A 26,553-nucleotide genomic window follows, 5' to 3' on the forward strand; every position below is an offset into this window, starting at 1 on the left:
CTTGAGTTCTTACAATGTCTTCTTCAAGGATATTGTTAGAAATCAGTGAGCAAGAGAAATAATTGTTCGATCTCAAGGAGGAAGAAAATGAGTTGTTCGAAATGGAAGAGCAAGAGGATGAAGAATATGATGAAGTAAGAAGCGAGAGAGCCTCACACATTGTCGTGTCATGCAAACTATGGGGGTAATCTCCTGACCCAATCGTTCCGCAAACCTCAATAAAAAGAGAGAACAATGAGGTAAGGATCTCTTGGACAATGAGGCTAGGGCAAGTAGCCAAAGGAAAATGAAACAGAAATTAAAAAGGGAAACTCAAGTGGTAATATTGTAAAAATTCTACTATGTTACTGTCATTCTTATACGTTGGAGTTTTTTACCGTGAAATCTTTACCAACATATCTTTGACTAAGAATATTTAGCATCAAATAAAAATTTCATAGCATATTAAAAATTTTCGATTATCGTGTTTGTTTTTTTATCGTTGAAATTGTTTAAAACCCATGTAATAATAATTTATTGCTAAAGCAAACGAGGAATAATTGTTTATGTCTATGTGGATGACTCCAATCTATATTCCAGACGTGTGTTTGTTTGCTATCCACTCATAGTCCTTATTAACCTGAATAACTTAAAGCGTGCTTAAAATGACTTCATAATACCACGTGGTCGTGAACTATATTAAAACTCAGAGATTACTAAAGATAGCAAATGAAAAATTACAGATATTTCATTATCATCATGCTTTCTTTGTGTAAGAGAAGAAAAGAAAACCTCCACACATGAAGCATATTGTAGTAAATTAGTAGAATTTGAGGTCTTTTTTGGGCAAATGAAGTGTAATTCCCACTTTACAAGCAACTAGGCAGTCCTAGTGTGTTCCCAATATTAGTGTGACTCATACATACATGATCCAGTTGTATATGCATACATAATCTTTGTGTGATATTCTTTTGCTGTCATCCGTTCAAGTTTAATAATTTATTAACATATTTCAACACTAATTAAATAAAGTTCAGTCCAAATCGATATCATTGTCAGCCTACCAAGTTGAAGTTTTAATCTCACAGCGATCATATTAAAATCGATCTTTGCAAGTTACAATTAATCAAGAATATATGTAGTGGTAGACACAGAGAGAGAGAGAGAGGCTGAAGTTTTTAGCAGAACATCATTGTCCAGAAGAATGTCCATCCATTAAGCTCTTCCTTCACCCTCTTTTTACCATCTTTAAGTAACCCTACCGTCTGCAGACTCAGAGTCAAACAAATCTCCATCGCCATCTTGAAAGTCATAAACTTAGAGTCAAGAAGAAGCATTTAACCATTAAATTGGGTACTATGCACCAATTCTTTATCCCAAAAAAAAAAAAAAACAAAAAGAAAAAACCAGCAAAATTGCAGTTGTTTGAAGTGGCATTACAAAAAAAAAAAAAAATTATCGTGTCATTTACTTAAATAACCATTAGTCTTGCATATCAATTGGTGTTTAAGAGCATATGTCTAAATTTTAAAAATAAATTTGACAACCTATATAACATTTTCATAATTTTAAAAGATTTGATCTCTACCCGATTTGTCAAATCAAAAGCATCTAATAATCAATTGAAAACAATTTGAAGTTAATGTCAGCTTTGGTAGTAAAGGTGATGGCTATCAATCGATGTCATACCACATCAAAATTGGTGTTTCGGTTGGAAAACGTTGTTGCTGTCAATTTTGCCCCTTAATGTTGATTTATACCTTTTGGTGTCACCTTTGGAGATGCTTTAAGAGGCGTACTTTATTTGGATTCTAAGGTCATCTCCAACCAAAGGAGGGTCAGAGAGCTCGTTTTAGCCATCTGGCTCTCACAATAAATTAATATTTTAATGAACAATGCAGGACTATATTTCTTACCATCTCCAACCGAGGGCCAAAGGGCGATAGGACCAAACATAATTTATTATTTAAATTTAAAAACTACAACAACTTAAATTTAAAAATTACAGCTAAAATTTAAAAACCTTATTAAGGACTTAAGTTTGGATAAAGTTATGTCATTAAGAGTTTGACAATAATATCTCTACTCTGATAATGAGATTAGAAGTACTGTATTAGAGAAAAATCATACCAATTTCAATTGAATAGGTTCTTCATACCAATTCTATGTTGGCTTAGGGGCTACGACATGCGGCTAGACGTCACTTGTAGTCTTTGAGACACCATAAATAGGCCTGGCAAACAGATCGTGTCTGTCGTATTCATGTCATTTTCATGTAACACTGATTAGCTTAACGGGTCGTGTTGTGTGACACCCTTTATCTTAACGGGTCCTTAATAGGTCGGGTCACTTTACCCAACTGTTCTGACCCGTTAAGAAAATATAATTTTTTTCTTAAATTTGCACATACCACACATTACCACATAAATATTACTTCAAAGCATTAAAATACATTTGTCGTTTAAGTACTACATCTACACTCGAAAATAAGAGCCTAATAAACAAACATCCATACTCTACTAGTCTATTACAAAATATTAAATGTGCAAGGATATGCAAAATGAAAGAGTTTTTGTTTTCAAGGTTGTGAAGCCTTTCTCAAAAGTATAAACCTTGTCAATGGAACTCAAAGCTTGCATGTTATTCCTTTTACAAAATCCTCAATTTTCATCGATCATCATGACATAAGATTTTGTGGTATCCACTAGTGTGAATATTTAAATTGAAGATCGAATACATTCATTGTATTCATACAGGGTCAAGCAGTGTAGCTGTAAAAAAATCATCAAAATCGGAGTTAAAATAACCGTTAAATCATGATTTTTCGTTGATAATCGTAGAAAAGTTTTGTCCCGCTACTTGATCTCTGAATTTTTTTTTTTTTTTTTGTGATTTTTGGTTTATGTGATCTTGAAGCATATATGAACAAGTTTAATGGTTGGATTGTTGAAATTAGTTTTGTAAAATGCGTATCCCATGAAAACGATAGATTCACTAACACTTAGAGTTTATTCATACTTTCAGTAAGTATAACATAAGATTTTGTGGTATCCACTAGTGTAAATATTTTAAATTGAAGATCGAATTCATTCATTGTATTCATATAGAGTCAAGGAGTGTAGTTGTAAAAAATCATCAAAATTGGAGTTAAAATAACCGTTAAATCGTGATTTTTCGTTGATAACCGTCGAAAAGTTTTGTCCCGTTACTTGATCTCTGAATGTTTGTTTTTTTGCAATTTTTGGCGTATACGATCTCGAAGTATATACAAACATGTTTGACGGTTGGATCGTTGAAACTAGTTTCGTAGAATGCGAATCCCATCAAAACAATAGATTCACTAACACTTAACATAAGATTTTGTGGTATCCACTAGTGTAAATATTTTAAATTGAAGATCAAGTTCATTCATTGTATTCGTATATGGTCAAGGAGTGTAGCTGTAAAAAATCATCACAATTGGAGTTAAAATAATGGTTAAATCGTGATTTTCGTTGATAACCACCGAAAAGTTTTGTCCCATTACTTGATCTCTGAATGTTTGTTTTTTGCGATTTTTGGTGTATGTGATCTAGAAGCATATACAAAAAAATTTGACGTTTGGATCGTTGAAATTAGTTTCATAGAATGCGTATCCCATCAAAACGATAGATTCACTAACACTTAGAGTTTGTTTATACTTTAATTAAGTATAACATAAGATTTTGTGGTAATTTTAAATTGAAGATGGAAATCATTCATTGTATTCATATAGGGTCAATGAGTGTAGCTGTAAAAAATCATCAAAATCGGAGTTAAAATAACCGTTAAATCGTGATTTTTCGTTTATAACCGTCGAAAAGTTTTGTCCCGTTACTTTATCTCTGAATGTTTGGTTTTTTCAATTTTTGGTGTACGTGATCTCGAAGTATATATAAACATGTTTGACGGTTGGATCGTTGAAACTAGTTTCGTAGAATGGGTATCCCATCAAAACAATAGATTCACTAACACTTACGAGTTTATTCATACTTTCATTAAGTATAACATAAGATTTTGTGGTATCCACTAGTGTAAATATTTTAAATTGAAGATCGAGTTCATTCATTGTATTCGTATAGGGTCAAGGAGTGTAGCTGTAAAAAAATCATCAAAATCGGAGTTAAAATAACCGTTAAATCGTGATTTTTCGTTGATAACCGTCGAAAAGTTTTGTCCCGTTACTTGATCTCTGAATGTTTGTTTTTTGCAATTTTTGGCGTATGGGTTCTCGAAGTATATACAAACATGTTTGATGGTTGGATCGTTGAAACTAGTTTTATAGAATGTGTATCCCATCAAAACAATAGATTCACTAACACTTAAGAGTTTATTCATACTTTCATTAAGTATAACATAAGATTTTGTGGTATCCACTAGTGTAAATATTTTAAATTGAAGATCGAGTTCATTCATTGTATTCATATAGGGTCAAGGAGTGTAGCTGTAAGAAATCATCAAAATCAAAATTAAAATAACCGTTAAATCGTGATTTTTCGTTGATAACTGTCAAAAAGTTTTGTCCGGTTACCTGATCTCTGAACGTTTGTTTTTTTCAATTTTTGGCGTATGCGATCTTGAAGTATATACAAACATGTTTGATGGTTGGATCGTTGAAACTAGTTTTGTTGAATGTGTATCCCATTAAAACAATAGATTCACTAACACTTAAGAGTTTATTCATACTTTCATTAAGTATAACATAAGATTTTGTGGTATCCACTAGTGTAAATATTTTAAATTGAAGATCGAGTTCATTCATTGTATTCATATAGGGTCAAGGACTGTAGCGGTAAAAAATCATCAAAATCGAAGTTACAATAACCGTTAAATAGTGATTTTTCGTTGATAACCGTCGAAAAGTTTTGTCCCGTTACTTGATCTCTGAATGTTTGTTTTTTGCAATTTTTGGCGTATGTGATCTCGAAGTATATACAAACATGTTTGACGGTTGGATCATTAAAACTAGTTTTGTAGAATGCGTATCTCATCAAAACAATAGATTCACTAACACTTACGAATTCATTCATACTTTTATTAAGTATAACATAAGATTTTGTGGTATCCACTAGTGTAAATATTTTAAATTGAAGATTGAGTTCATTCATTGTATTCATATAGGATCAAGGAGTGTAGCTGTGAAAATTCATCAAAATCAGAGTTATAATAATTGTTATTTTTCGTTGATAACCGTAGAAAAGTTTTGTCTCGTTACTTGATCTCTGAATGTTTGTTTTTTGCAATTTTTGGTGTATGCGATCTCGAAGTATATACAAACATGTTTGACGGTTGGATTGTTGAAACTAGTTTCGTAGAATGCGAATCCCATCAAAACAATAGATTCACAAACACTTAAGAGTTTATTCATACTTTCATTAAGTATAACATAAGATTTTGTGGTATCCACTAGTGTAAATATTTTAAATTGAAGATCAAGTTCATTCATTGTATTCGTATAGGGTCAAAAAGTGTAGTTGTAAAAAATCATCAAAATTGGAGGTAAAATAATCGTTAAATCGTGATTTTTCGTTGATAACCACCGAAAAGTTTTGTCACGTTAGTTGATCTTTGAATGTTTGTTTTTCACGATTTTTTGTGTATGCGATCTCGAAGCATATACAAACAAGTTTGATGGTTGGATTGTTGAAATTAGTTTCATAGAATGTGTATTCCATCAAAACGATAGATTCACCAACACTTAGAGTTTGTTTATACTTTCATTAAGTATAACATAAGATATCCACTAGTGTAAACATTTTAAATTGAAGATCAAAATCTTTCATTGTATTCATATAGGGTCAAGGAGTGTAGCTGTAAAAAATCATCAAAATCGGAGTTAAAATAACCGTAAAATCGTGATTTTTTGTTTATAACCGTCGAAAAGGTTTGTCCCGTTACTTGATATTTGAATGTTTGGTTTATGCAATTTTTGGTGTATGTGATCTTGAAGTATATGCAAACATATTTGACGGTTAGATCGTTGAAACTAGTTTCGTAGAATGGGTATCCCATCAAAGCAATAGATTCACTAACACTTACAAGTTTATTCATACTTTCATTAAGTATAACATAAGATTTTGTGGTATCCACTAGTGTAAATATTTTAAATTTAAGATCGAGTTCATTCATTGTATTCGTATAGGGTCAAGGAGTGTAGCTGTGAAAAATGATCAAAATCGGAGTTAAAATAACCGTTAAATCGTGATTTTTCATTGACAACCGTCGAAAAGTTTTGTCTCGTTATTTGATCTCTGAATGTTTGTTTTTTTCTAATTTTTAGCATATGCGATCTCAAAGCATATACAAACAAGTTTGACGGTTGGATTGTTGAAATTAGTTTCGTAGAATTCGTATCTCATCAAGTTCAATGGTATGTGTGCGTATATATATATATATTAAGTAGATTTAAATTTATTTATTTTGTACGTATAACACTTAAGAAATGGAATGGTATGTATATTTAAGCTGATCCACTGGTCACCAATTTTTAATATTTAATTTATATATATATAATTATAGTTTTTAGGGGTATAAAATTGTTAAATTAATACATATAATTATTATAGTATTTTGTTAGGGTTATAAAATTATAAAATTAATATTTTGCTTATCGTGTATCATATTACCCATGTATATACCCGAATCAACCCGTTATCTTAACAGGTGCTTATTGGGTTACCCGATAACGATCTGATTCGTTATCATGTCGACTCGAACACCTATTAATTTCATGTCGTGTCGTGTCGGATTATCGGGTCGTGTCAGGAATTGCCAGAACTAACCATAAGTGATAATGTATTAATTATCATTGAAGTTTAATTAAATGAGTTTAATTAATCTCATCACCTTGTCAAATAAAACCTAATGGACGGCACACTCAATCATGTGAGTTTGAGACAACATGTTTTGTTGAAATATATTAATAGAATTGTTGATTAATAATATTTTGAATAAAATGATAAAAATATTATTCTTACCATCTATTTGTATCATTTTTCTAATAGAAGATGAGATTAACATGTGTTGATGAACTCTACGCTTACTAGAGATGGTACAAAATGAATGAATTGTAAGTTTAACACTTCTCATAAAATAATTAAAAGAGTCGTGTATTCAAAAAGGACGATAATTGGAACACGGGACTTGAAAATGTTTTGGGAATGTTTTGGTTTTGGACAGGGTCCACATTGGACTTTATCACTTAACACAAGGGTCAAATACGTGACAAGGCCCAAAAAATGAGCCCAATGGCTCCATGGCCGATTCTCTTTCAAGTGGGCAGAGACTTGGATTGTTTTAATATACAAACTTTGTCGATTTAAGCATGGGTAATATTAGAGAGATTAAAATTTTAAATCAAATTTTGTAAATCAAATAATTGGGCTGTTGATTGAATTATTACTTAAATGTTGATTAACTTACTTATTTTCTATTAATGACACATTATTTGATTTAAAATTTTGATCTCTTTAGCATTATCCTTTAAGCACACTCCATCTCTCGCTCACAAAGGGTTGGTTTTCATTTGGGTTTTCACACAATTTTTGAGAACCTAGAAACCAAGAACACTCAGTGTCCCAGAGAGTGAGAGAAAAAGAAAGAGAGAGAGAGAAGCAAATGATTTTCAGGAGTTGAAAATAATCATTTGCTAGTTGCGATTGTGAATACTAAAATCACCATCTCTTCCTCCTCTTCCTTGTCTTCCCTCCCTTAGAGAGAGAAAGTGTGTATGTTTGTGCTAGCCTCTCAAACTCTCTCACGCCACCACAACCTCAAGCTCTTGGAGGTGTCGAAACTTATACGATGTCTACTTTGAGATCTCACAAAGTACCACAAGTTGGAGGAGCAGTTAGCAAGGTTCAAAGAAAATCGAACCTACAAGAAGTCTCTCTCCTTGGATTCAAAACAAGATCCAAAGGTTACATCTAAACCTTAATCTTGTTATTTCAATGTTACGTATAAAAGTGTTTATATGCATGTGGTCCAATATTCTAGTGGACATGGTATTGAGTTTTTACCCATACTCCGATCACCACCATGTTGCCACCACCATCTTACCATGATCATTACCACTACTCCAATCGCTACCGCTACCACCATCGCCACCATCAAAATTTCCGTGACCATCACCAGCACTCCATTGCTACCATTGCCACCACACCACCTCAACTACTATAACTTGCCATGACCTCACCAGGACCCATCACCACCTCTTCTTCCACCACCGTACCACAATGTCATACGATCACCTTTATGTTGTCACTATCACCACCACCATAACTGACACCACCCCCATCTTGCAATATTGCCCACTACTACGATCGCCGTCACCACCATCAACGCTACCTCTACTACAACCAACTTATCACGATTATCACTATCACCTTTACAACCTTGTACGACCACCTCATCGCCGCCACCCCCATCGTGGCGACCACTGATACCACCATCACCACAACTGCCACTTCTACCACCGTCTTACCTTTCCCATTACCACCGCCCCTGCCCCCACTCCTCCACTTCTCCACCATAGCACCACCCCGGCACCATTGTTTCCCCTACCACTGTCACAACCCCAGAAGACCATGTTGGGACAATATCTTGCTAGAGAGTGAGCTATAACACATCAAAGTAGGTATGCACAATGGTATATGTTTGCATAAGTGCTCTGTCAAACTCGAGAAGGGGTATATGACTCTTGGGAAATTGTATGAACGAGGGTAAACTGTAATAGAACTCTATCAACTACACAATCCAAACACTTGAGAGCAACTAGCTAGGTATAAAATGTCACTTTTGGTAAAGGATATCATGATGCATTCTCTAATTAAGATATGGATCCTAGACAACCTTGTATGTCATTCATCAAACGAATACATGACATTTGTCATATTAGAACATCAACATGCCTAGTAGCTTGGCTCCCCATTTCACGGGTTTGATGCCACAAAATGAGTATTGTTCTTTTGCTAAGATTGATTCGTGGCATTGATTCGTGAGTCGCAAAGTCTTTTGCTCTAGTGAGAACCCTGCATCCTTTTCGCGTGGTCAAGCGATGCACACATGTTTGACCCTAACATTTATATGGAGAGTAATAACATTATGAAAATGCTCGTTGATCCATGCTGTCAGTAAGGCAAAATATCCACCAATTTGCCTACATCTCACTCGAGAAGCAAGTCCAAACTGCGGACACAAGAACGCTAACCCTGCTGCGCGCCATGCATACCCCACAAACAATATTCAAGTCTCGTAAAAAATTCAAGTACATGCCAGTAAGCTTTAGCCACAAATGAAGGCAAAAAAGCACCCTTACAAGAAGAACACACTTTCACAAGTTATCAAATCGGAATAACCTAACCATGTGCAACTTTTCATTAATCTTCAAGCGAACTTATTCCTCTTATCTTCTTGAAGTGGTAACAATCTTCATGATGCTCATAAGGCACAAATTTCACATGCAAGTGATGACCTCCTTCCTTCCTGGCTAATTCACAAACACAGAATGTATGAGATGATCAAGGTTTTAACAGATCAAAAAAGCTACATTTGTCAAGAGCAACTCAATCTCTTACGAATCTAGATGAACTAAGTCAACATGTGTGTATACAGTATATGCAAAACTAAAGAACTCGTAAAATGAATCAACAAAGAGAGATGAAGAAATCTCACTTGCGCTATTCCAAACGACTAAATCGATTAAGATAGCATGGGCATGACCAAAACCTCAAAGTTCAGTTAGCATATAGAACAAAACCAACAAATAAGACATGATCAATCTCATATTTGACTCCTACCATGAACCAGATGAACTAAGCTAGCATTTGTGTGGGAAAGAACTCCAAGTTTAGCATCTTGACCAATTAGCAAAGTTGAGATGGAGCAATCCCTATGCAGGCAAGGCAGCAAGGCAGTGTGTGATGGAGATGGGAGAGAGGCTAGAGGATGAAAGGAGGTCACTCTACAAGGATAGATAGATATTTTGAGAGCTAATTTACGTGCTCATAAAGGCACAACAAAAAAATCTATGAAAAGATGTTGGTCTAACTAGACAAAACACGATCCAGTCATCCAAAAGGTACTAACCCCTTGGCATCACGGTAGAAATAATACTGGAGTTTTATTTTTTATTTTTTATTTTTATCTCCTCTCTTTTGTCCAAATCGACCAGTCGTCCAAAGGGTACGACTGGGCACACGTATGATGAAGTGCAATTGAAACATAAAAAAGGATCATGTTTTAACTGTGATGAAAATTTAGGGTCCAAAAAACCAACTACTATGTGTACGATGAATTAAGTAATTTTGATTCTGAAAATCAAGAACTACAACAAGTTGAGGTATGGTACTTCCGCTCCTCCGTCTATTAAGACCGTGAAGGTACTTCGAATGATTAAACCTGTTGTTTTATCGTGTTATTTAATTCGGCAAGCTCTCACAACTTTATTGATTACTCATTAATTAGTATCTCATTTGTCTATTAAGACCATGAAGGTTCTTCGAATGATTAAACATATCGTTTTATCGTGTTCTTTAATTCGGCAAGCTGTCACAACTTTATTGATTATTCGTTAGTTAGTACCTCCTTCGTTTATTAAGACCATGAAGGTTCTTTGAATGATTAAACATGTCGTTTTATTGTGTTGTTTAATTCGGCAAGCTCTCACTAACTTTATTGATTATTCATTAGTTAGTACCTCCTTCGTCTATTAAGATCGTGCATGAAGGTTCTTCGAATGATTCAACATGTTGTTTTATCGTGTTGTTTAATTTGTCAAGTTCTCACAACCTTATTGATTATTCATTAGTAGCCAGGTCAAGGATACGGACAATGTAACAGAAAAAATGGCAAATTAGTACAAAGCCAGACAAACTAATAATCCAAATGCTGATTTGTGTCTTCTAGATATAATCCTGTGACCATGATTGAAGATTTCTTTTTCCTTTTTTTTTTTTGAGAGTTTTAACGAAAAACCTACGGTACTGTTTACTTTAAGGAAAAACCATATTTTTACACTAAAAAGTCAATCCTGATACTATTCATTTTACCCTTTATTTTGTCCTTATCATTAAAACTCAAAGTTTTCAAGCCTTTTCATTAGTTTTCCTTTTTTTTGTTTTTTTGGTCAAAATAAGGAATTGCTCTATTCATACGCAATCTATATCGTGCATAATAATTCGTTTTCTTTTAAAATGACTGAAAATGCTTTTAAAAAATATGTTTACCCAAAAACAAGACTAGGCCAAATATATGAACAAGACATGATCAGGATCACCATTTCACCAAACTACCCATACTTTTTAGTGTTAGTTTAACTTGTATAATACTCAAATGCCAAAAAAAAAAGAAAGAGAATCATATAATTAAGAATTCAGTCCAACTCCAAGCCAACATGTTACATAACGCACCTAATTCACCTAACACACACAAAATGTAATATATATATCCACGTCCAATATCCTTTTATGTATCGACATATAATATCTTAAAAAACTTTTCTTCGTATTTTTATATGGGAATAGTTGGAGTCTTGACACGTTAAATTGCTTATTTAAGATATATTTAACTTGCAACTGGCTCCAAACCTAATTTTATTAAATTGCTTGCTCGACTTTTGCCCTACTAAATTTAACAAGTTTGGGAGTAAGATACTTTGTTAATTGCTTTGACCTGCCACAACAAGCCATACACTTTCTTCTACGGTTGACGTCTTCGTCAAGTGGATCAGTAATTTAAAGGAGTTTAAATATAGATCAAGTATCTAATTAGTTTTAAGAGTAAACCTCGAAGGATTCGTGTTAGTTGACACGTTTGCAAATCAAATTTTTACTGCATGTTTATCTTCTACCTCAGCTGAGGACTGTAATTTGCTGTTAGTGTGTTTTTGGTTTATTGCCCTCTACGTAACAAAAAATAAAAATAAAAGCTGCCTAATGTTAGGAAATCCTTGTTAGGAGGATGACCAACAATAGTAACTGACTATTTTAATATTGTTGGTGCTATCCACATATTATTTTATTATTATTATTATTTTACTATTTACACACTTTTTGTTAATCTTTGTCATTTAATTTTTTTCAATTCATTTAATCTAACGGTCGAAAATTAAAAAGAGCGTGTGAAAAGTAAAAAAATGGTGTAAATAACACCAACCTTTCAGTAGCAACATCATTGAAGTTCTGATTATCTTGAAATTAATAAAATACTTAAAAGTTGTTAACCAAATAAATACTTATAAACAAGATGATTTTTTATTTTTTATTTACTCTAATTAGGGTTACCTTTTGTGTATACTACAATATATTTACGTTAAGGAGTGGAAGATAAACAAGTATCAAACTCGTTATCCACAATATTTGAATATAAAATTTCTCACTTACCGAGTTTAGTCAAATTGATTAGAGTAACATGTTTCACCCTCTACACCTACGTTCGAAACTTCCCAATAGTTTAGATAAATTTAGTGTAACTACCACTAGGGTTGGGCCATAATGGTCTCTTAACGCCTTCTTTTTTTCTTCTCATCGGAGTTATTTCACAAAGACTTGCCATGGTAAGGAAGAAGGGAGGAACAAGCACACTTGGAGAGCACAATACATTGGATCTCTGTCTTAGTTAAGAGGAGTCTTGGAAAGAACAGGTTCAAAATCACGATCAATTCCTTTTTCAAATCGTGCTGTAGCTGCATGAGCCCTTTCCACGTGCCATAAATGACCTACGAATAGGAAGAATCCTAGAACAAAATGAGAAGTAGCTAACCAACTTCTAGGAGAAACATAATTGATTGCGTTGATCTTGGTAGCTAAACCACCCACGAAATTTAAAGAACCTAAAGGAGCATGAGTCATAAATACCGTAGAACGTCGTTCTTGCCAAGGCTATATGTGACTACTACAAAACCATTTATTAATATCGCTATGTTAACGGACAAGAAACGTATATTACTGTCGGATATTAAGCAAAATCCGACAGAAAATGGATGCAGTGGTGGATATAATAAGCGACAGAATTGATAATGTCAGGAAATGAATTTTCCGATAGAAAATATTCTAAAACCGATAGAAATTGTGTCGCATATAACCAACAGATAATATATTAATAATGAATAAATAAGAGTATTCTCTATCGGATAAAACCAACAGAAAATACTCTAAAACTGACAGAACTTGTGTCGGATATAACTGACAAAGAATTTATAAATAAGAGCATTCTCTGTCGAATAAAACCGATATAAAATATATTAATAATAATAAAAATATAAACTAATTTTTGAATCATTTCTTTTCCTTTCAAGTTGGCCTCCCTTGCATTCACTGCATTTTCCAGCTTTGAGATGTGTAACGTTCCTCTAAGGTACACCATATTCTTCAAATTTTCAAGTTTGTTTCCTAGGGAAATAAATGAATAAAAAGAAAGGAAGAAAAGTGTGAGAACAAATGAAATTTGAACCTATTAGACAAACAAAAGCACTTTAGAAGAACTAGAGCAAAAAAGCAAAAAGACCTGGAGATGGCTTTTGACATGAGAAATAGTGAGCCCTTTGACATCCATCAACTGAAGAACAAGTTTTGCAGTAGCCTCTGCAAGAAAATAAAGAAAAAAAAATTAAATAAAAACAATAAAATTTTCTATAAAAGAAACAAAAATAGAAGGTAGGGTTTCGTAATTGCTCACTTTTATGGCCTCTGAACCTTTCGATGGCCTGAAGAAAGCAGCGATGAAGTTTAGGAGTCCATCTCAAACGAGGCACATTGGACCTCACAGACTGCCTAACGGCGATGTTCCTTGCACTACAACTACTTGAAGTCATTATTCTTCCTCAAATTTGCTTCTTTTGCTTTCAAAAGTCCAAACTTTCCCAGCCACTTGGGTCTTCCTCAAATTTGGTTCTTGTTAATAACAAAAAAACATTAGTGATGCATATTTACAAACTCGAGTCAAGATTCAAAATACAAATTCGATTTAATAACATAATCAAAATTAAAAACACAAATTGAATGTAATACAAATAATTTAAAACGTACTGGTTTCAGAATGTTGCTTCTCGAATTGTTCATCCATGGTGATTGAAGCGAGAAGAAGAAAGGGAGAAGAGAAAGAGAAGGAAATGAGGAGAGGAGAAAAGGGGGAAGGAAGGGAGAAGGCACCGGTGCAAGGAAGAAATGAAGGGGTTTTATTTTGGAAAATTTTTATTACTGTCAGTTATAACCGACAGAAAAAAAAATGGCCGCAAAAATCCCCCCAAAATTCCCTCCCAAAATTTGAAATTCCCCCCCCCAAAATTTTGTTACGATTTAAAAAAAAAAAATTGTTTGGTTTAATAAATAAATAAATAAATAATATGTATTTAAATAGAATACGTTTTTAAAAATTAAATAAATAATTGTTTGGTTTAATAGATAATAACCCATGTAAAATATGTGATAAAGAAACAAAAAGATAATTGTACAATGAAAATGTCATCACACAAACTAAATATTACCTAATCAATGCTTGAAAAACATAAATAAAAATTTAGCACAAATTAATTTTCCTACTTCAAAATTTAGGCAAATTTAATGAAGATATGCACTCTACGAAACTAGTTTCCATGATTTAACTGTCAAACTTGTTTGTAAATACTACAAGATCACATACGTAAAAAATTGCACAAAAAAAAAAAAAAAAACATTTAGAGATTGGGTAACGGAACAAAAGTTTTCGACGGTTATAAACGAAAAATCATAATTTAACGGTTATTTTAGCTCCGATTTTAATGATTTTTTACAGTTACACTCCTCAACCCTATAAGAATGTAATGAATAAATTTGATCTTCAATTTAAAATATTTACACTATTGGATACCACAAAATCTTATTTTATATTTAATGGAAGTATAATATTAACTCTAATGTGCTTATTTAATCTACCGTTTTGACGCGATACACATTCTACGAAACTTTTTTCAATGATCTAACCGTCAAACTTGTTTGTACACACTCCGAGATCGCATACGTAAAAAATCACAAAAAACAAACATTTAGAGATTAGGTAACAGAACAAAAGTTTTCGACGGTTATAAACAAAAAATCACAATTTAACGGTTATTTTAACTCCGATTTTGATGATTTTTTACAGCTACACTCCTCGACCCTATAAGAATGCATTGAACAAATTCGATCTTCAATTTAAAATATTTACACTAGTGGATACCACAAAATCTTATTTTATACTTGATGGGGAAGTATAACATTAACTTTAAGTGTTTGTCTAATCTACCGTTTTGATGTGATACACATTCTACGAAACATTTTTCAACGATCCAACCGTCAGAGATCGCATACGTAAAATATCGTACAAAACAAACATTCAGAGATTAGGTAACAGAACAAAAGTTTTCGATGGTTATAAGCGAAAAGTCATAATTTAGCGGTTATTTTAGCTCCGATTTTGATGATTTTTTATAGGTACACTCCTTGACCCTATAAGAATGCAATAAATGAATTCGATCTTCAATTTAAAATATTTACAATAGTGGATAAATGACACACCTTGATCGAAGTCGAGGCATGCTGGCAGTCACGTGAGGGTGACGTAGCCAAGGGCGCAACAGAAGTGATAGTAATAAGAACATGTGAATAAATAAAAACCAAAACTAAATTTATTTAACTAGAGATAATATATAAGTTTGCGAACGTGATCAAGTATATGATACACACATATCAGAGCATAGGTAACACGAAAGTGCAGTCGAACTAACTAAACACTAATTATACAAACCGAGAAAGGATCCCTACAATATTTAATGGAACGTCAGAACCGCCGAGTATTCATCGTGAGCCACCAAAGATAAACAGCTACCTAGAACCTAGAGGGGTGCAAAACAGAAAGGTGAGTGGACAAAAACAAAGCGTTTAAAAACGTATTTATCTTTATGAACATAATAACCCCTCTCCATAAAACCCGTATAGTTTCCAAAAAATTCTACTACGTAGGTATGAAAACCAATGCACAAGACCAGCGAAAACTGAGATATGCCATGTCATAATATTTCAGCACTAAAAGATGTGAGTCAGATATGCAAAAATAGTATGCCAGTCCGAGTCACCTTGCATGACCTGTACAACTGGATCTATAACTCATCAATTTAGGTTAGCACACAAGTTAGAGTCACCTAGGGTGACATGTACGACAAACTGGGTAGAAATATGTACGCTGAAGTGCTACGATCACGTGAAAGCTGTGCGATAAATCGCGGATCACTTGTGAGTTGGAACCACCTATTGTGGTCTGTACCCAGGCTAGCACCAGACTTGGATCCAAGGTAAGCGTGCGGTGCGGAAGGTGAATAATCACGTGAAGGTTGGCCTTGGCCTCGGGCGGGAGCACTAATACGGGGGTGCATCCATGATGAGCTCTAAATAAATGTATGCATACCAATGCAATACAACCCATTCATTCACGTAATACTCACCAGAAGCTTACCTGAGTCTCCTCAGCATTACACAATACAATTTACAAGTGTAACAATGCAATATTTAAAATGTAACTTATTTACGACATGGCAAGCAAAGCATAATTCCATATAAAAACGTTTCTGGAAACCGTGTATGTATGTGTGTGTCTCGGGGTACGTCTCACCTACATGTGATACAACTATAATAAATTAGCACATATACGAAATCCAGAAATAACTCCTCATAGTTTGCTTAAATGTAAGGTTTGAATATACGAACGTGATTTACTCGATAATACGAACCCACACAAATTTTTAGAAAAATTTTTTGGACATCGGACGGGCCCTCACACGCCGGCCAAGGCATGACCACACGCGTTGGCCACGCGCAGGCATGTGCACGGCACATTGATGGAAACCCTAACGGCGTTAGGAATATTCCGTCGAAATAGGCGAAACATTCCGTTAACTGTAATGCACGGCACATTGATGGAAACCCTAACGGCGTTAGGAATATTCCGTCGAAATAGGCGAAACATTCCGTTAACTGTAATGGCATTACCTAACGCCGTTAGAATATTCCGTTAAAGTTAACGGAATATACCTTATTCTTCTTCGGTCACCCGTCGATCTCTGCCGTTCGTTGTCTGCACGTGCCGGTTTCTGGAAAATTTTCAAAGCTTTATATCTACTTCATTTCTTAACCAAAATCCATGAAATTTATATAGATTTGAAGGTCTCGAAGAGTAGAACACATTCGTACTTATTGGAAGTCCAAAATCCAACGACAAATGATCGGAAAATTCCTTGGAAAATCCGACCAACTTTGCAACTCTTCGAACTCACCTATTCCGACGTCCACTCTGCTCCAAATCTACTCTAAAGTGCTAGGGAAGTTGCATAGAGACCATCCCAAGCTTCAAAACCTTGTAAATCATTTGTGATCATGCCGGAGCAACCTAGCTCCTCGTCGGAGCTTCTGGTTTCCGAGCTAAAACTCATCAAAACGGAAAACTAAGGGTATGATGCTAATCGTGAAGTCGAGAGGAGAATGGTGATGGTTTCCAAAAGTTTGATCTGTGTGAGTTTGATGATGGTTGTGTGTGGGATGTCACAGTGTAAGGAGGGAGAAAAGTCGAGAAGGAGAGAGAGAGAAGGAAGAGTGAGTGTGTGTGCGTGTTCTGATTAGCCGAGAGAGAGAGCTAATTTTAATTGGCCGAAAAGAAGAAAAACAACTTATTTGATTGGGCTAAAAGAAATAGGAGCCCATATAATTGGTCCACAATTTGCCCATTTACGCACCTAAATAATCGCAACTTTTTCGTTACGGCTCCACTTCGGTTCTAACTTGCTTCAACGCACTCATGACGTCGAGTACGATTTAATTACGATAGCGAGAAAGATAATTTAAATATGCACACATACATCCACATCACTTAGCCAACGAGGGCATATTCGTCATTTTCACACACTCGGGGAGAAAATTACATAATAAATTGGGACGGGTCGCCACAATAAATCTTATTTTATACTTAATGGAAGTATAACATTAACTCTTAAGTGTTTGTTAAATCTATCAGTTTGATAGGATATGCATTCTACGAAATTAGGTTCAACGATCCAACCGTCAAATATATTTGTATATACTCCAAGATAACATGTGTAAAAAATCGAAAAAAAAAAATTCAGAGATTAGGTAATGGGACCATGAGTGAAAAAAAAAACATTAAGAGATTATTTTGGCAGCCGCCCAAAATTTTGCTTTGTTCGTGTCGATTATATCCAACAGGGCCATGAGTGAAAAAAATATATTTACACCATGCGTTTATTTATAATCAAAATAAAATTTTAAAATAATAAAATAGTCAATTTCTGTCGGTTATAACCTTCAGAATACTAAAATAATAACCGCCAGAAACTAAAATAATAAAATAATCAATTTTTGTTCGTTATAATTGCCAGAATACTAAAATAATAACCGCCATAAACTAAAATAATAAAATAGTCAATTTTTGTCGGTTATAACAGCAACCATTAACTTAAAAACCGTCAGAATATGTTAAAAATATTTTTTTTTAAAAATTCAAAAATACTGGCGGTTATAATATTTTTATGGGGTTGCATCCGACACTAAATATCCGTCAAGAATTCATGTCGGATATAACTGACAGGATTTCATTCTTATCCGACACTAACTGAATGATGTGTCGGATATCTTTTATCCAACATAATGACTTATTAAATCGCCACCATCATTCGACACCTAAAACTAATATTGTAGTAGTGTGTCTTTTTTCAACCGTCTCAAGTCCAAACCATTATAAAAAAAAAAAAGGTAATAATTAGGATTTCCTTATATTCTTTAAACATATACGAAAAAGAATCTTGGGCCAAGTTAATACAGCTGTTTTTAACCGGATCTTTGAGCCCTCAACCGTCAATACCTAATGGAGTTGAATTGATTGGAAATGTAGACTAGTTAATTATATATTCCTCTGTCCCCACGATGGACTTGTTCAATTCAAAAAATTAAAGAACACTAACGCTAACAGTTGAACTAATATTAAAACAGAATTCCATGAGAATAAAATCCAATTAATCCACCGTGTATTATATACAGGAATTAGGGTTTTGTCTACACCAGGACACCATACACGTACGTTAGAATATATATAGGATGTGGTAAACACCATAGACTAGATTACAAGACTGGTCACAAGTCCCAGACATAAATCTTCTGGATATAGAAGGAAGGAACCATCTGTTAGACTGCTTATGAGTGCTTGCTGACCATGCGCATCCTCCAAACTCCAATCCTCGCGTTCAAACTTTGATCCATTCAAATGTCTGAACAAACCAACGAGGGTGTTTTTGTCACATTGGATTGATAGAATCACCACATGGCACCATGACCTTTTGTTGATGTGGCAATAAGCCAATTCTACGCGTATTGATCGCTAGGTGGCCCAGACCGTATGATCATCTAACATATCACGTTCATGTGTGAGCATATCTTCTCTCCTTAATTGCGACGAACATTCTTCTTTATTTGCAATGTAAGTTTCAGTTGACACATAAACATATACAATTCGTTAAAACATATCTAAAAACAATAAACTTTCACATACGCGTTAACAAGACGGAGGAATGACATGACGAGTTAGAATATTTTTCTTACTACATTCTAATGGTCGTCGATGGGATGTCATATTCTGTGGAAAGAATGGTTAATTGCTAGTAGGCAGAAAGGGTCAAGGCTATGGCCAAGTCAAGCCTTTTTTAGTTAGTCTCCTCCAAAGACCTTCCAAAGAAAACTCTGTAATATTCGACTGGTCTCCAAGCAGTCATAGGGGGGTGATCGTGTCTCATTCTTTGCACGTTTGAGTCTTTGATGATTGCCTTTTTGCTTCTTTTAGGCGTGTTGAATCGTTAATTGCTAGTTAGGCACTTTTGCTAACTTGTTTAGTGTGTATACTTTTGCACCTGCATAACCACATACATTTGAAACGGCATCCGTATGATATTATTTTAAATTGAATGAAAAGGAAAATTTTTGTTTGATCAAACTAATTATGCCTTTTAATTTCTAAGCCACGATAAATACTAGACTCGACAAAAGTATACAAAATAATATGATACATTTGATATTATTAAGTAATTATTTTCGTAATTTGTTGACGTGTGAAAAAAACAATTTGACACCTAATATCCAGACACTATGGTTAACAAGTCGAGTTTTAATATAGAATAATATTTTTTTTGGTCGATAATTTACAATATTCAAATGGAAAAAAATTAAGTTGAAACTCAAACCATGGAATTTTGTGGCCAAATTGAGGTCAGAACCCGCGGGCAATATTATATTGCTGCGTCTCCAGTTCTGTTCTTTCCATTCCTCTTTCTTGGGTTGCTCTCCTTAATCCTATTTTAATTGGTCCCAAACTTTAAGATTTTACTTTTCAAGCAGACCCAAGATTCAGCAGCAAAAACCCAACAAAAAAAGTGCATCCAGCTGCTGGAACATGAAGTTCCCGCTTCCTTGCACAGATTGCTTCTGCTCCTCACCTCCAAAGGCCATTGAGAGAAGTATGCAAGGTATTATTAGGGTTTGGTTGTTCTTGGTTTTTGCTGCAGTTTACTGTGGTCTTAATTGCTTTCTGGTACCTTTTTTATACAACCCAGATGGTCAAAATCCAGAAAACTTCAGAATTTTCTCTTGCAAGGAGTTGAAGTCTGCCACCAATGGCTTCCATTCCTCTAACAAGCTTGGAGAAGGCGGATTTGGCTCTGTTTATAAGGTTTTTCTCTCACCTGCAACATCAAATTCTGCATATATTGAAACCAGTTACATTTATGATTTATGTGTGTGTTTTTATATATATATATATATATATATATATATATATATATAAGTAAACTGCTGTGTGAACGCCAAACTATTACCCTAGTTGAAATTGGTCCTGAACTATTTTTTTTTTCTTGTAAATTAATCCTTGAATTATTTGAAATTAGCGAATTAATCCCTTAGTGAAATTTCTTTCACTTTGATTGAGTTATAAAGGGTCAGCTTAGAGATGGGAGCCTTGTGGCTGTGAAAGTTCTTTCCGTTGAACTCGAATCGATGAGAGGAGAGAGGGAGTTCATAGCAGAATTGGCTGCTCTGTCTGTAATCAGACATGAGAATCTTGTTAGGCTTCATGGTTGTTGTGTTGATGGAGCTGCAAGATATCTGGTCTATGATTACATGGAAAACAATAGCCTCACACACACCTTACTTGGTAAATAATCATTCATCTGCTTCTAAATTCTCAATTTCTACCTGAATAATCCACATTTTAACTGGTTTTATTAGGCAAATTGTGAAGGAATTTACGATGTGATATTGATCAATAGGTGGAGAGAAAAACCGGATGAGGTTTAGTTGGGAGGCAAGACGGGGTATTTCGATAGGAGTAGCTCGAGGACTTGCCTATCTACACGACGAGGTTGATCCTCACATTCTGCATAGGGACATTAAATCCAGCAACATTCTTCTTGATAAGAATTTCATACCGAAAGTAGGCGATTTTGGGTTATCGAAGTTGTTAAGGGACAACCATTCTCACGTTAGCACTCGTGTAGCGGGGACAATGTAAGTTGTTTGAATCAGTAAATCTTCTTGCGTTGTGATTGGATTATTCTTTGAAATGCTACTGCGTTGCTAATGGGGTGTCTCACAATAATCCAAAAGAGGTTATCTTGCTCCAGAATATGCAATTAGCGGGCGTTTGACGCGAAAATCAGATGTCTATAGCTTCGGAGTGCTGTTGCTGGAAATTGTCAGCGGCCAAGCAGTTGTGGATTTTGACATGCAACTTGGGGAGCAGTACCTGGTTCAGAAGGTAAACAAATTAAATTAGAGCATCTAATTACTACTTGCATAGTGCCTTTGGATATATTTTTGGTATAAACATAAGAGGATTTGGCAAGATTAGCTCCTCAAATAACGGTCAATATTAGACTGAAGCAAAGTGGCCTTGAACACGCTTTCGATTGTAACTTCAGAACTGAAGCAATGTTGTTTGTGAACTTGCAGGTATGGGAAGCACACATGGCCGGAACCCTTGTACAACTAGTTGATCCTACGCTTCAGATGAACTTTCCTTCGGACGAAGCCATCAGATTCTTGAAGGTAGGCCTACTTTGTGTGCAAGAAAGGGCCAAACACCGGCCGCGAATGTCAAATGTGGTTGAGATGTTGTCCGGCGAGGAAGACATCAAGGACTCTCATATTTTGCAACCCGGGCTTGTTTCGGATTTCATGGATATCAAAACGAGGCAAGAGAACTCATATGATCGTAGCACTTTCTCCAAGGCCTCTACATCTAGCAGCACACAAAATCAGTATAAATCTGAGGATTATGTGCTGTCCTTGTAACCATTCTGCAAAGCTTATTTTTTTCTCAACTTGTTGATAGCACTTTTGCAAAGTACATGTGTACAAAGTTACCTCCCAGTAAATTAATGCGAAAACCAGCATGTATGTTGAGCTTTTTCTACCTGTTCCTGTTATTTACAGTGCCAAAAGTTCATAAACAACAAGTAAAGGGCAAAAATTGCATTGCCGACCGAATGGTTATGACATCCAAACCAGCTCTAACAAGAACCAGACATGCATTATACGTATGCTACATGGAAATTCTCTTATCCGAACGTTAATGTACGAGATTTAATATAAATCTAAACGAAAAACAGAAAGTAGCAAATGTTATAATGCTGGTCGACCAAAAATGGAGCGGGCGACAGGTGTCGCGGTCCACCCAATTTCCAAGCCAAGACAGTGCCTCAAGTCACTAGGACATTTACCTTTTGAGTGCCGGAAATGTGAAGAACTACTTGACTAGTAGTGGAGGGGCCTTTTGGTGAAAGGGGCTATATGCCACATATATGTCCCTCAACTTTTTGCCCGTTAGTTCCTCGGATCACCTCAGAAACCAATCAATTGACAAGCTTTTGAGTTGTCAAATTGCACAAAACAAGCTCATCTAATCAACAAAGCACTGAAAGGCCACTTACCTTTTCTAGTTTTTGTCTTCAACTTGGTTATGGTTTACACGGCCACTGTGGGGCTATGAGACAAGCTGCAATGCAAAGTTCACAGAGATAAGGTTATTTTCCTCTTCCGAAACCGACTCATCGTAAGAGTGCTTGGATGAGTTGGATTTCCATTTCTCCGTTGCTCCAGTTCACAAGATGCTGTAGTTTTCACACTTCGAGTTCTATAATGTGTTTTTGTAAAAACTGCTAGCAGATATCGAATGACTGAAAAAATCGCGGTTCAAAAAGATTATATCTAATGCAGTGAATGATTCAATACTCCTCAAATCATAAGTAGAACCAATCAATGAATAATATGAACAAAATCATCGAAGCATGATGATGATAGTTCAGAAATTTAAATTGTTACCGTCATGACTAAACACGCGAAAGAAATGGAAGATTCTGTTAATACAAACTGCAACCCCAGAGAACGTGGTAGTTTGTCAAGAATTTGTTAAATTGATAACGAATCATATGCTCGAAAGCATTGTATAAAATGAAATGTTCAGGGCATAATCATGCATTAAATCTAAAATAATTGCTCCCAAATTCAAGTAGGGATGGCTCTCCAATGCTTTGCATGAGAAGGCAAATTATTGGATGAGTATCATGTGGAAAACTAGTGTGGAATGGTACAAAAATCATGTTCCCTTCCCTTTGCGAGGATTAAGGGAAATTATCCGAGACGAAGAGAGAAGATTAATCACTTCATTTACAAGCAGCTCATAAATAGATGTACAGTTGAGGAAGATTAGAGCAGTACTTACTGAAACAGTCGTAACAAATATTTGTTCAACTAATATTTGATGAATAGCCGGCGACCTGGTTCAGAAACTACAAGGTCAAACCATCTTTCACAATGTGCTCCAACCAAGATGCAATATCCGACATTGTAGGACGCTCGGTTGGATTTTCCTTTACCGCCAGTCCTGCTATATCAGCAAGCTTGAGCAAAGGCTCAACATTCCTCGGGAGAGCTATATAACGGTCGATTATGGCAGCTGCCTTGTTCTGTTTGATTAAAGGCAGTGCCCATTCGACTATACTTGGCGGAGTGTAATCTCTGTCATAAGCTTTCCTTCCACTGAGAATCTCTAGCAGTACTACTCCAAAGTTGTAAACATCACTTGCTAAATCTCCATTGAGATCCCTGTCATTAGATGTAAGGAGTCCGAAATCTGCAATCCGCGCACTCCATTCAGTGTCTAAAAGAATGTTCGAGGTCTTGACATTGCGATGAACAATGGGAGACACAAATTCCTTGTGAAGGTACTCAAGCCCCCTTGCAGCCTGCATTGCAATTTTCAACCGGAGACTCCAATTCAGGGCTGAAAGCCCGCCATGGAGATGATCATAAAGCGTCCCGTGGGCCATATACTCATATACAAGCAGCCTTTCCCCCATCTCTGAGCAGTAACCCAATAAGTTTACAATGTTACAGTGGCGGATTTTGCTAAGGACCTCTAATTCCATTTCAAAGTCTCGACTGTTTGTGTGAATTATAGTGGCAGCATTTGCTCTCTTGACTGCAACTTGCTGTCCATCTGCTAGCACAGCTTTGTAAACAAAGCCAAAACTTCCCCTGCCAAGCTCGTTAAACTCCTTGAATCCGTTGGTGGCGTCTTTTAGCTCTGAGAGACGGAACACTTGAGCAATCCCAGGACAGGGAATCACGGATGGAGGAGGGTTTGGATCCTCATTATTGTCAGCTTCCAACTCTGCTTTCCCAATGCAAGATTTAAACTGCTTTTTGCTCCCTTCCTTTTTTCGAGAAGTTAAACGGGGAAGAAGGCACCAACAAATTAATATCAACAAAAAACCCAAAGCAGAAGACCCGAATATGATCACCAACCTACGCACATGATTCCAGAGCTTCTTCCTCATTTCTGGAGGTGTTTGAAGCCCACAAATATCCCAACAAGAGCTGTTTTGGCAAAGAGAGCAAGCTGTGCACACTCTATCAGCATGTTGAGTACATGAACTAGACAAGAAGAATCCTTCGGAACAATTTGACCCACACGAGGAACAAATCGTCAGATCTTTTCGCACACACAAGCTTGTCAAATCAACCTCATTGAGTGTGCTAGCATTGAAAGCAAACTCACCTTGCCCACAAGAACCAGGAGTGCAAAGACCTGGACTGCACAATTCCAATGGAGGATCATAATCGGTTGGGGAGGAAGTTACATTGGCAGCCCAACAATCAATCACCAAATCATCTTCCCTGATCCCACAAGTGGTATAATCCGACGAGGCAATCGCCATAAATCCGGAAGCCTTTGGAATCAAAGAGGAGTTAAACATCCCCCAACACTCCACTCTGTGATTATCTTGTCGAATCCCGCAAAAATGATGATCACCAGCAGTCAAAGACACATACTGAGTTCCATTTGGATGACCATCCAACAAATCAGCATCACCCCAACAATGCAACTCACCAAAATCTGAAATTCCACAGATTGAGGCCCTCCCTGAAGCTAAAGCTGTGAAATTCTGTAGTACGGGACCCGAAACGCTTAAATTCGAAGAATTTGGCCCCCAACAAATCAGCCCTCCATCTCTAACAGCCCCACAGCTAAACCCTTCACCAGAAACAACCCCTTTGAAGACAAGGTTAGCAATTGCCTGGTCAGAAAACAGAGTGCTCTGTTTCGAACTCAAGCTTCTATTCGAAGTTTCAAAAATTTCCCAGCAATCTACAGTTCCATATTCGTGATCAGAGTAATACGACCCTTTAATAGCACACACATGGCTCTTCCCAGCAGCAATATGAGAGTAAGCAGTGGACTTGAATGGTAGAGGAACAAGATCTATACCTGGGGAAACGGAGCTCCAACAGTACGCCTGCGAGGAGTTCGCTAAAATACCACAAAGAAAATTTTCACCGCCGGAGAGAGCAGCCATCGCCGGAATGTTGCTGAAAGAGGCGGAGGACGAGGATGACGCCGAAGGCGACGTCGATGGAGAGCTGTTGAACCCCCAACAAACCACGCCCTGCTTGCCGCTAGCGTCTATGGCGCAAAAGAAGCCATCTTTGCCGAAAGAGGCCGAGATGGGTCCCATTGATCCGAACCCAGATGCGGAGGTGGAGCATAAGAGCAGGAGGAGAAGCAGAGGAGGTACGGACCGAGAGAACCCAGAAAGGGCTTGCTGGGTTTGCATGGTTTTGCTGGGTTTAGAGTTAGATCAGTGATGCAGGCATGGAGTGGTTCGATGGTGAGCTTGCATGTCTGTGATGTTGTTGTTGGGTTGCTGAAATCAGAGCTGTGAGTGTGAGTATGGTGACGATGAAAGAACGTGGGTGTGGCAGCCATTTTTACAGTGTTTTGGCGGACTGTTAGAACGTCAAAGTACTCGAACTAGTTACTGAGTTTAACTATATTTTAATGCTAATAATTGGTTCGATTTCTTTTCGTTTACTGCATCGTATGTAGTTACTGTGTGGACCGTCAGACATGGATTACAGACCGCCACTATGTCGGCCCGGGTACATGCTTAAACAAGAGGGGATTTGACTACCGCATCACTTTGAGTTCTTTACT

At 36.0% G+C, this 26,553-nt stretch overlaps 2 protein-coding genes and 1 long non-coding RNA gene across 7 annotated transcripts; 1 reads left to right on the forward strand and 2 right to left on the reverse strand.

Moving 5' to 3' along the window:
• Positions 1 to 8,836: 8,836 nt before the first annotated feature.
• LOC137744189 (uncharacterized) lies at positions 8,837 to 9,952 on the reverse strand. The gene is made up of 2 exons (XR_011069602.2): positions 9,795 to 9,952; positions 8,837 to 9,484 (listed from the first exon to the last, which is right to left on the reverse strand). It is a non-coding gene; the product is annotated as an uncharacterized LOC137744189 (long non-coding RNA).
• A 10,227-nt stretch (positions 9,953 to 20,179) lies between these two features.
• LOC137744941 (putative serine/threonine-protein kinase) lies at positions 20,180 to 26,300 on the forward strand. Of its 2 annotated transcripts, none has more exons than XM_088681437.1 (6): positions 20,180 to 20,518; positions 20,615 to 20,730; positions 20,994 to 21,210; positions 21,326 to 21,563; positions 21,663 to 21,813; positions 22,008 to 26,300. In XM_088681437.1, exons 1-6 carry the CDS (start codon positions 20,455 to 20,457, stop codon positions 22,347 to 22,349), a joined length of 1,128 nt encoding a protein of 375 aa, XP_088537563.1. In that variant the 5' UTR covers positions 20,180 to 20,454; the 3' UTR covers positions 22,350 to 26,300. The 2 variants fall into 2 exon arrangements, with proteins under 2 accessions (XP_088537563.1, XP_068340863.1); XM_068484762.2 differs by having other exon boundaries at positions 20,185 to 20,527.
• LOC137744939 (serine/threonine-protein kinase-like protein CCR1) lies at positions 21,803 to 26,173 on the reverse strand. 4 transcript variants are annotated; one of them, XM_088681435.1, is made up of 3 exons: positions 23,779 to 26,173; positions 22,778 to 23,052; positions 21,803 to 22,477 (listed from the first exon to the last, which is right to left on the reverse strand). In XM_088681435.1, exon 1 carries the CDS (start codon positions 26,171 to 26,173, stop codon positions 23,846 to 23,848), a length of 2,328 nt encoding a protein of 775 aa, XP_088537561.1. In that variant the 3' UTR covers positions 21,803 to 22,477; positions 22,778 to 23,052; positions 23,779 to 23,845. The 4 variants fall into 4 exon arrangements, with proteins under 4 accessions (XP_088537561.1, XP_088537562.1, XP_088537559.1 ...); XM_088681436.1 differs by having other exon boundaries at positions 22,778 to 23,233; XM_088681433.1 differs by having other exon boundaries at positions 21,803 to 23,052.
• Positions 26,301 to 26,553: the final 253 nt, after the last annotated feature.

Source organism: Pyrus communis, chromosome 12 (assembly GCF_041283825.1).
Source record: "Pyrus communis isolate YQ-2024b chromosome 12, ASM4128382v1, whole genome shotgun sequence".
Lineage (NCBI taxonomy): Eukaryota > Viridiplantae > Streptophyta > Magnoliopsida > Rosales > Rosaceae > Pyrus > Pyrus communis.

Coding starts and splice junctions, on each gene's coding strand:
- LOC137744939 (XM_088681435.1), bottom strand. CDS start 26,173: ATGCAAACCCAGCAAGCCCTTTCTGGGTTCTCTCGGTCCGTACCTCCT.
- LOC137744941 (XM_068484762.2), top strand. CDS start 20,455: ATGAAGTTCCCGCTTCCTTGCACAGATTGCTTCTGCTCCTCACCTCCA. Junction 20,731..20,993: donor GATTTGGCTCTGTTTATAAG/GTTTTTCTCTCA, acceptor TGAGTTATAAAG/GGTCAGCTTAGAGATGGGAG. Junction 21,814..22,007: donor AGCAGTACCTGGTTCAGAAG/GTAAACAAATTA, acceptor GTGAACTTGCAG/GTATGGGAAGCACACATGGC.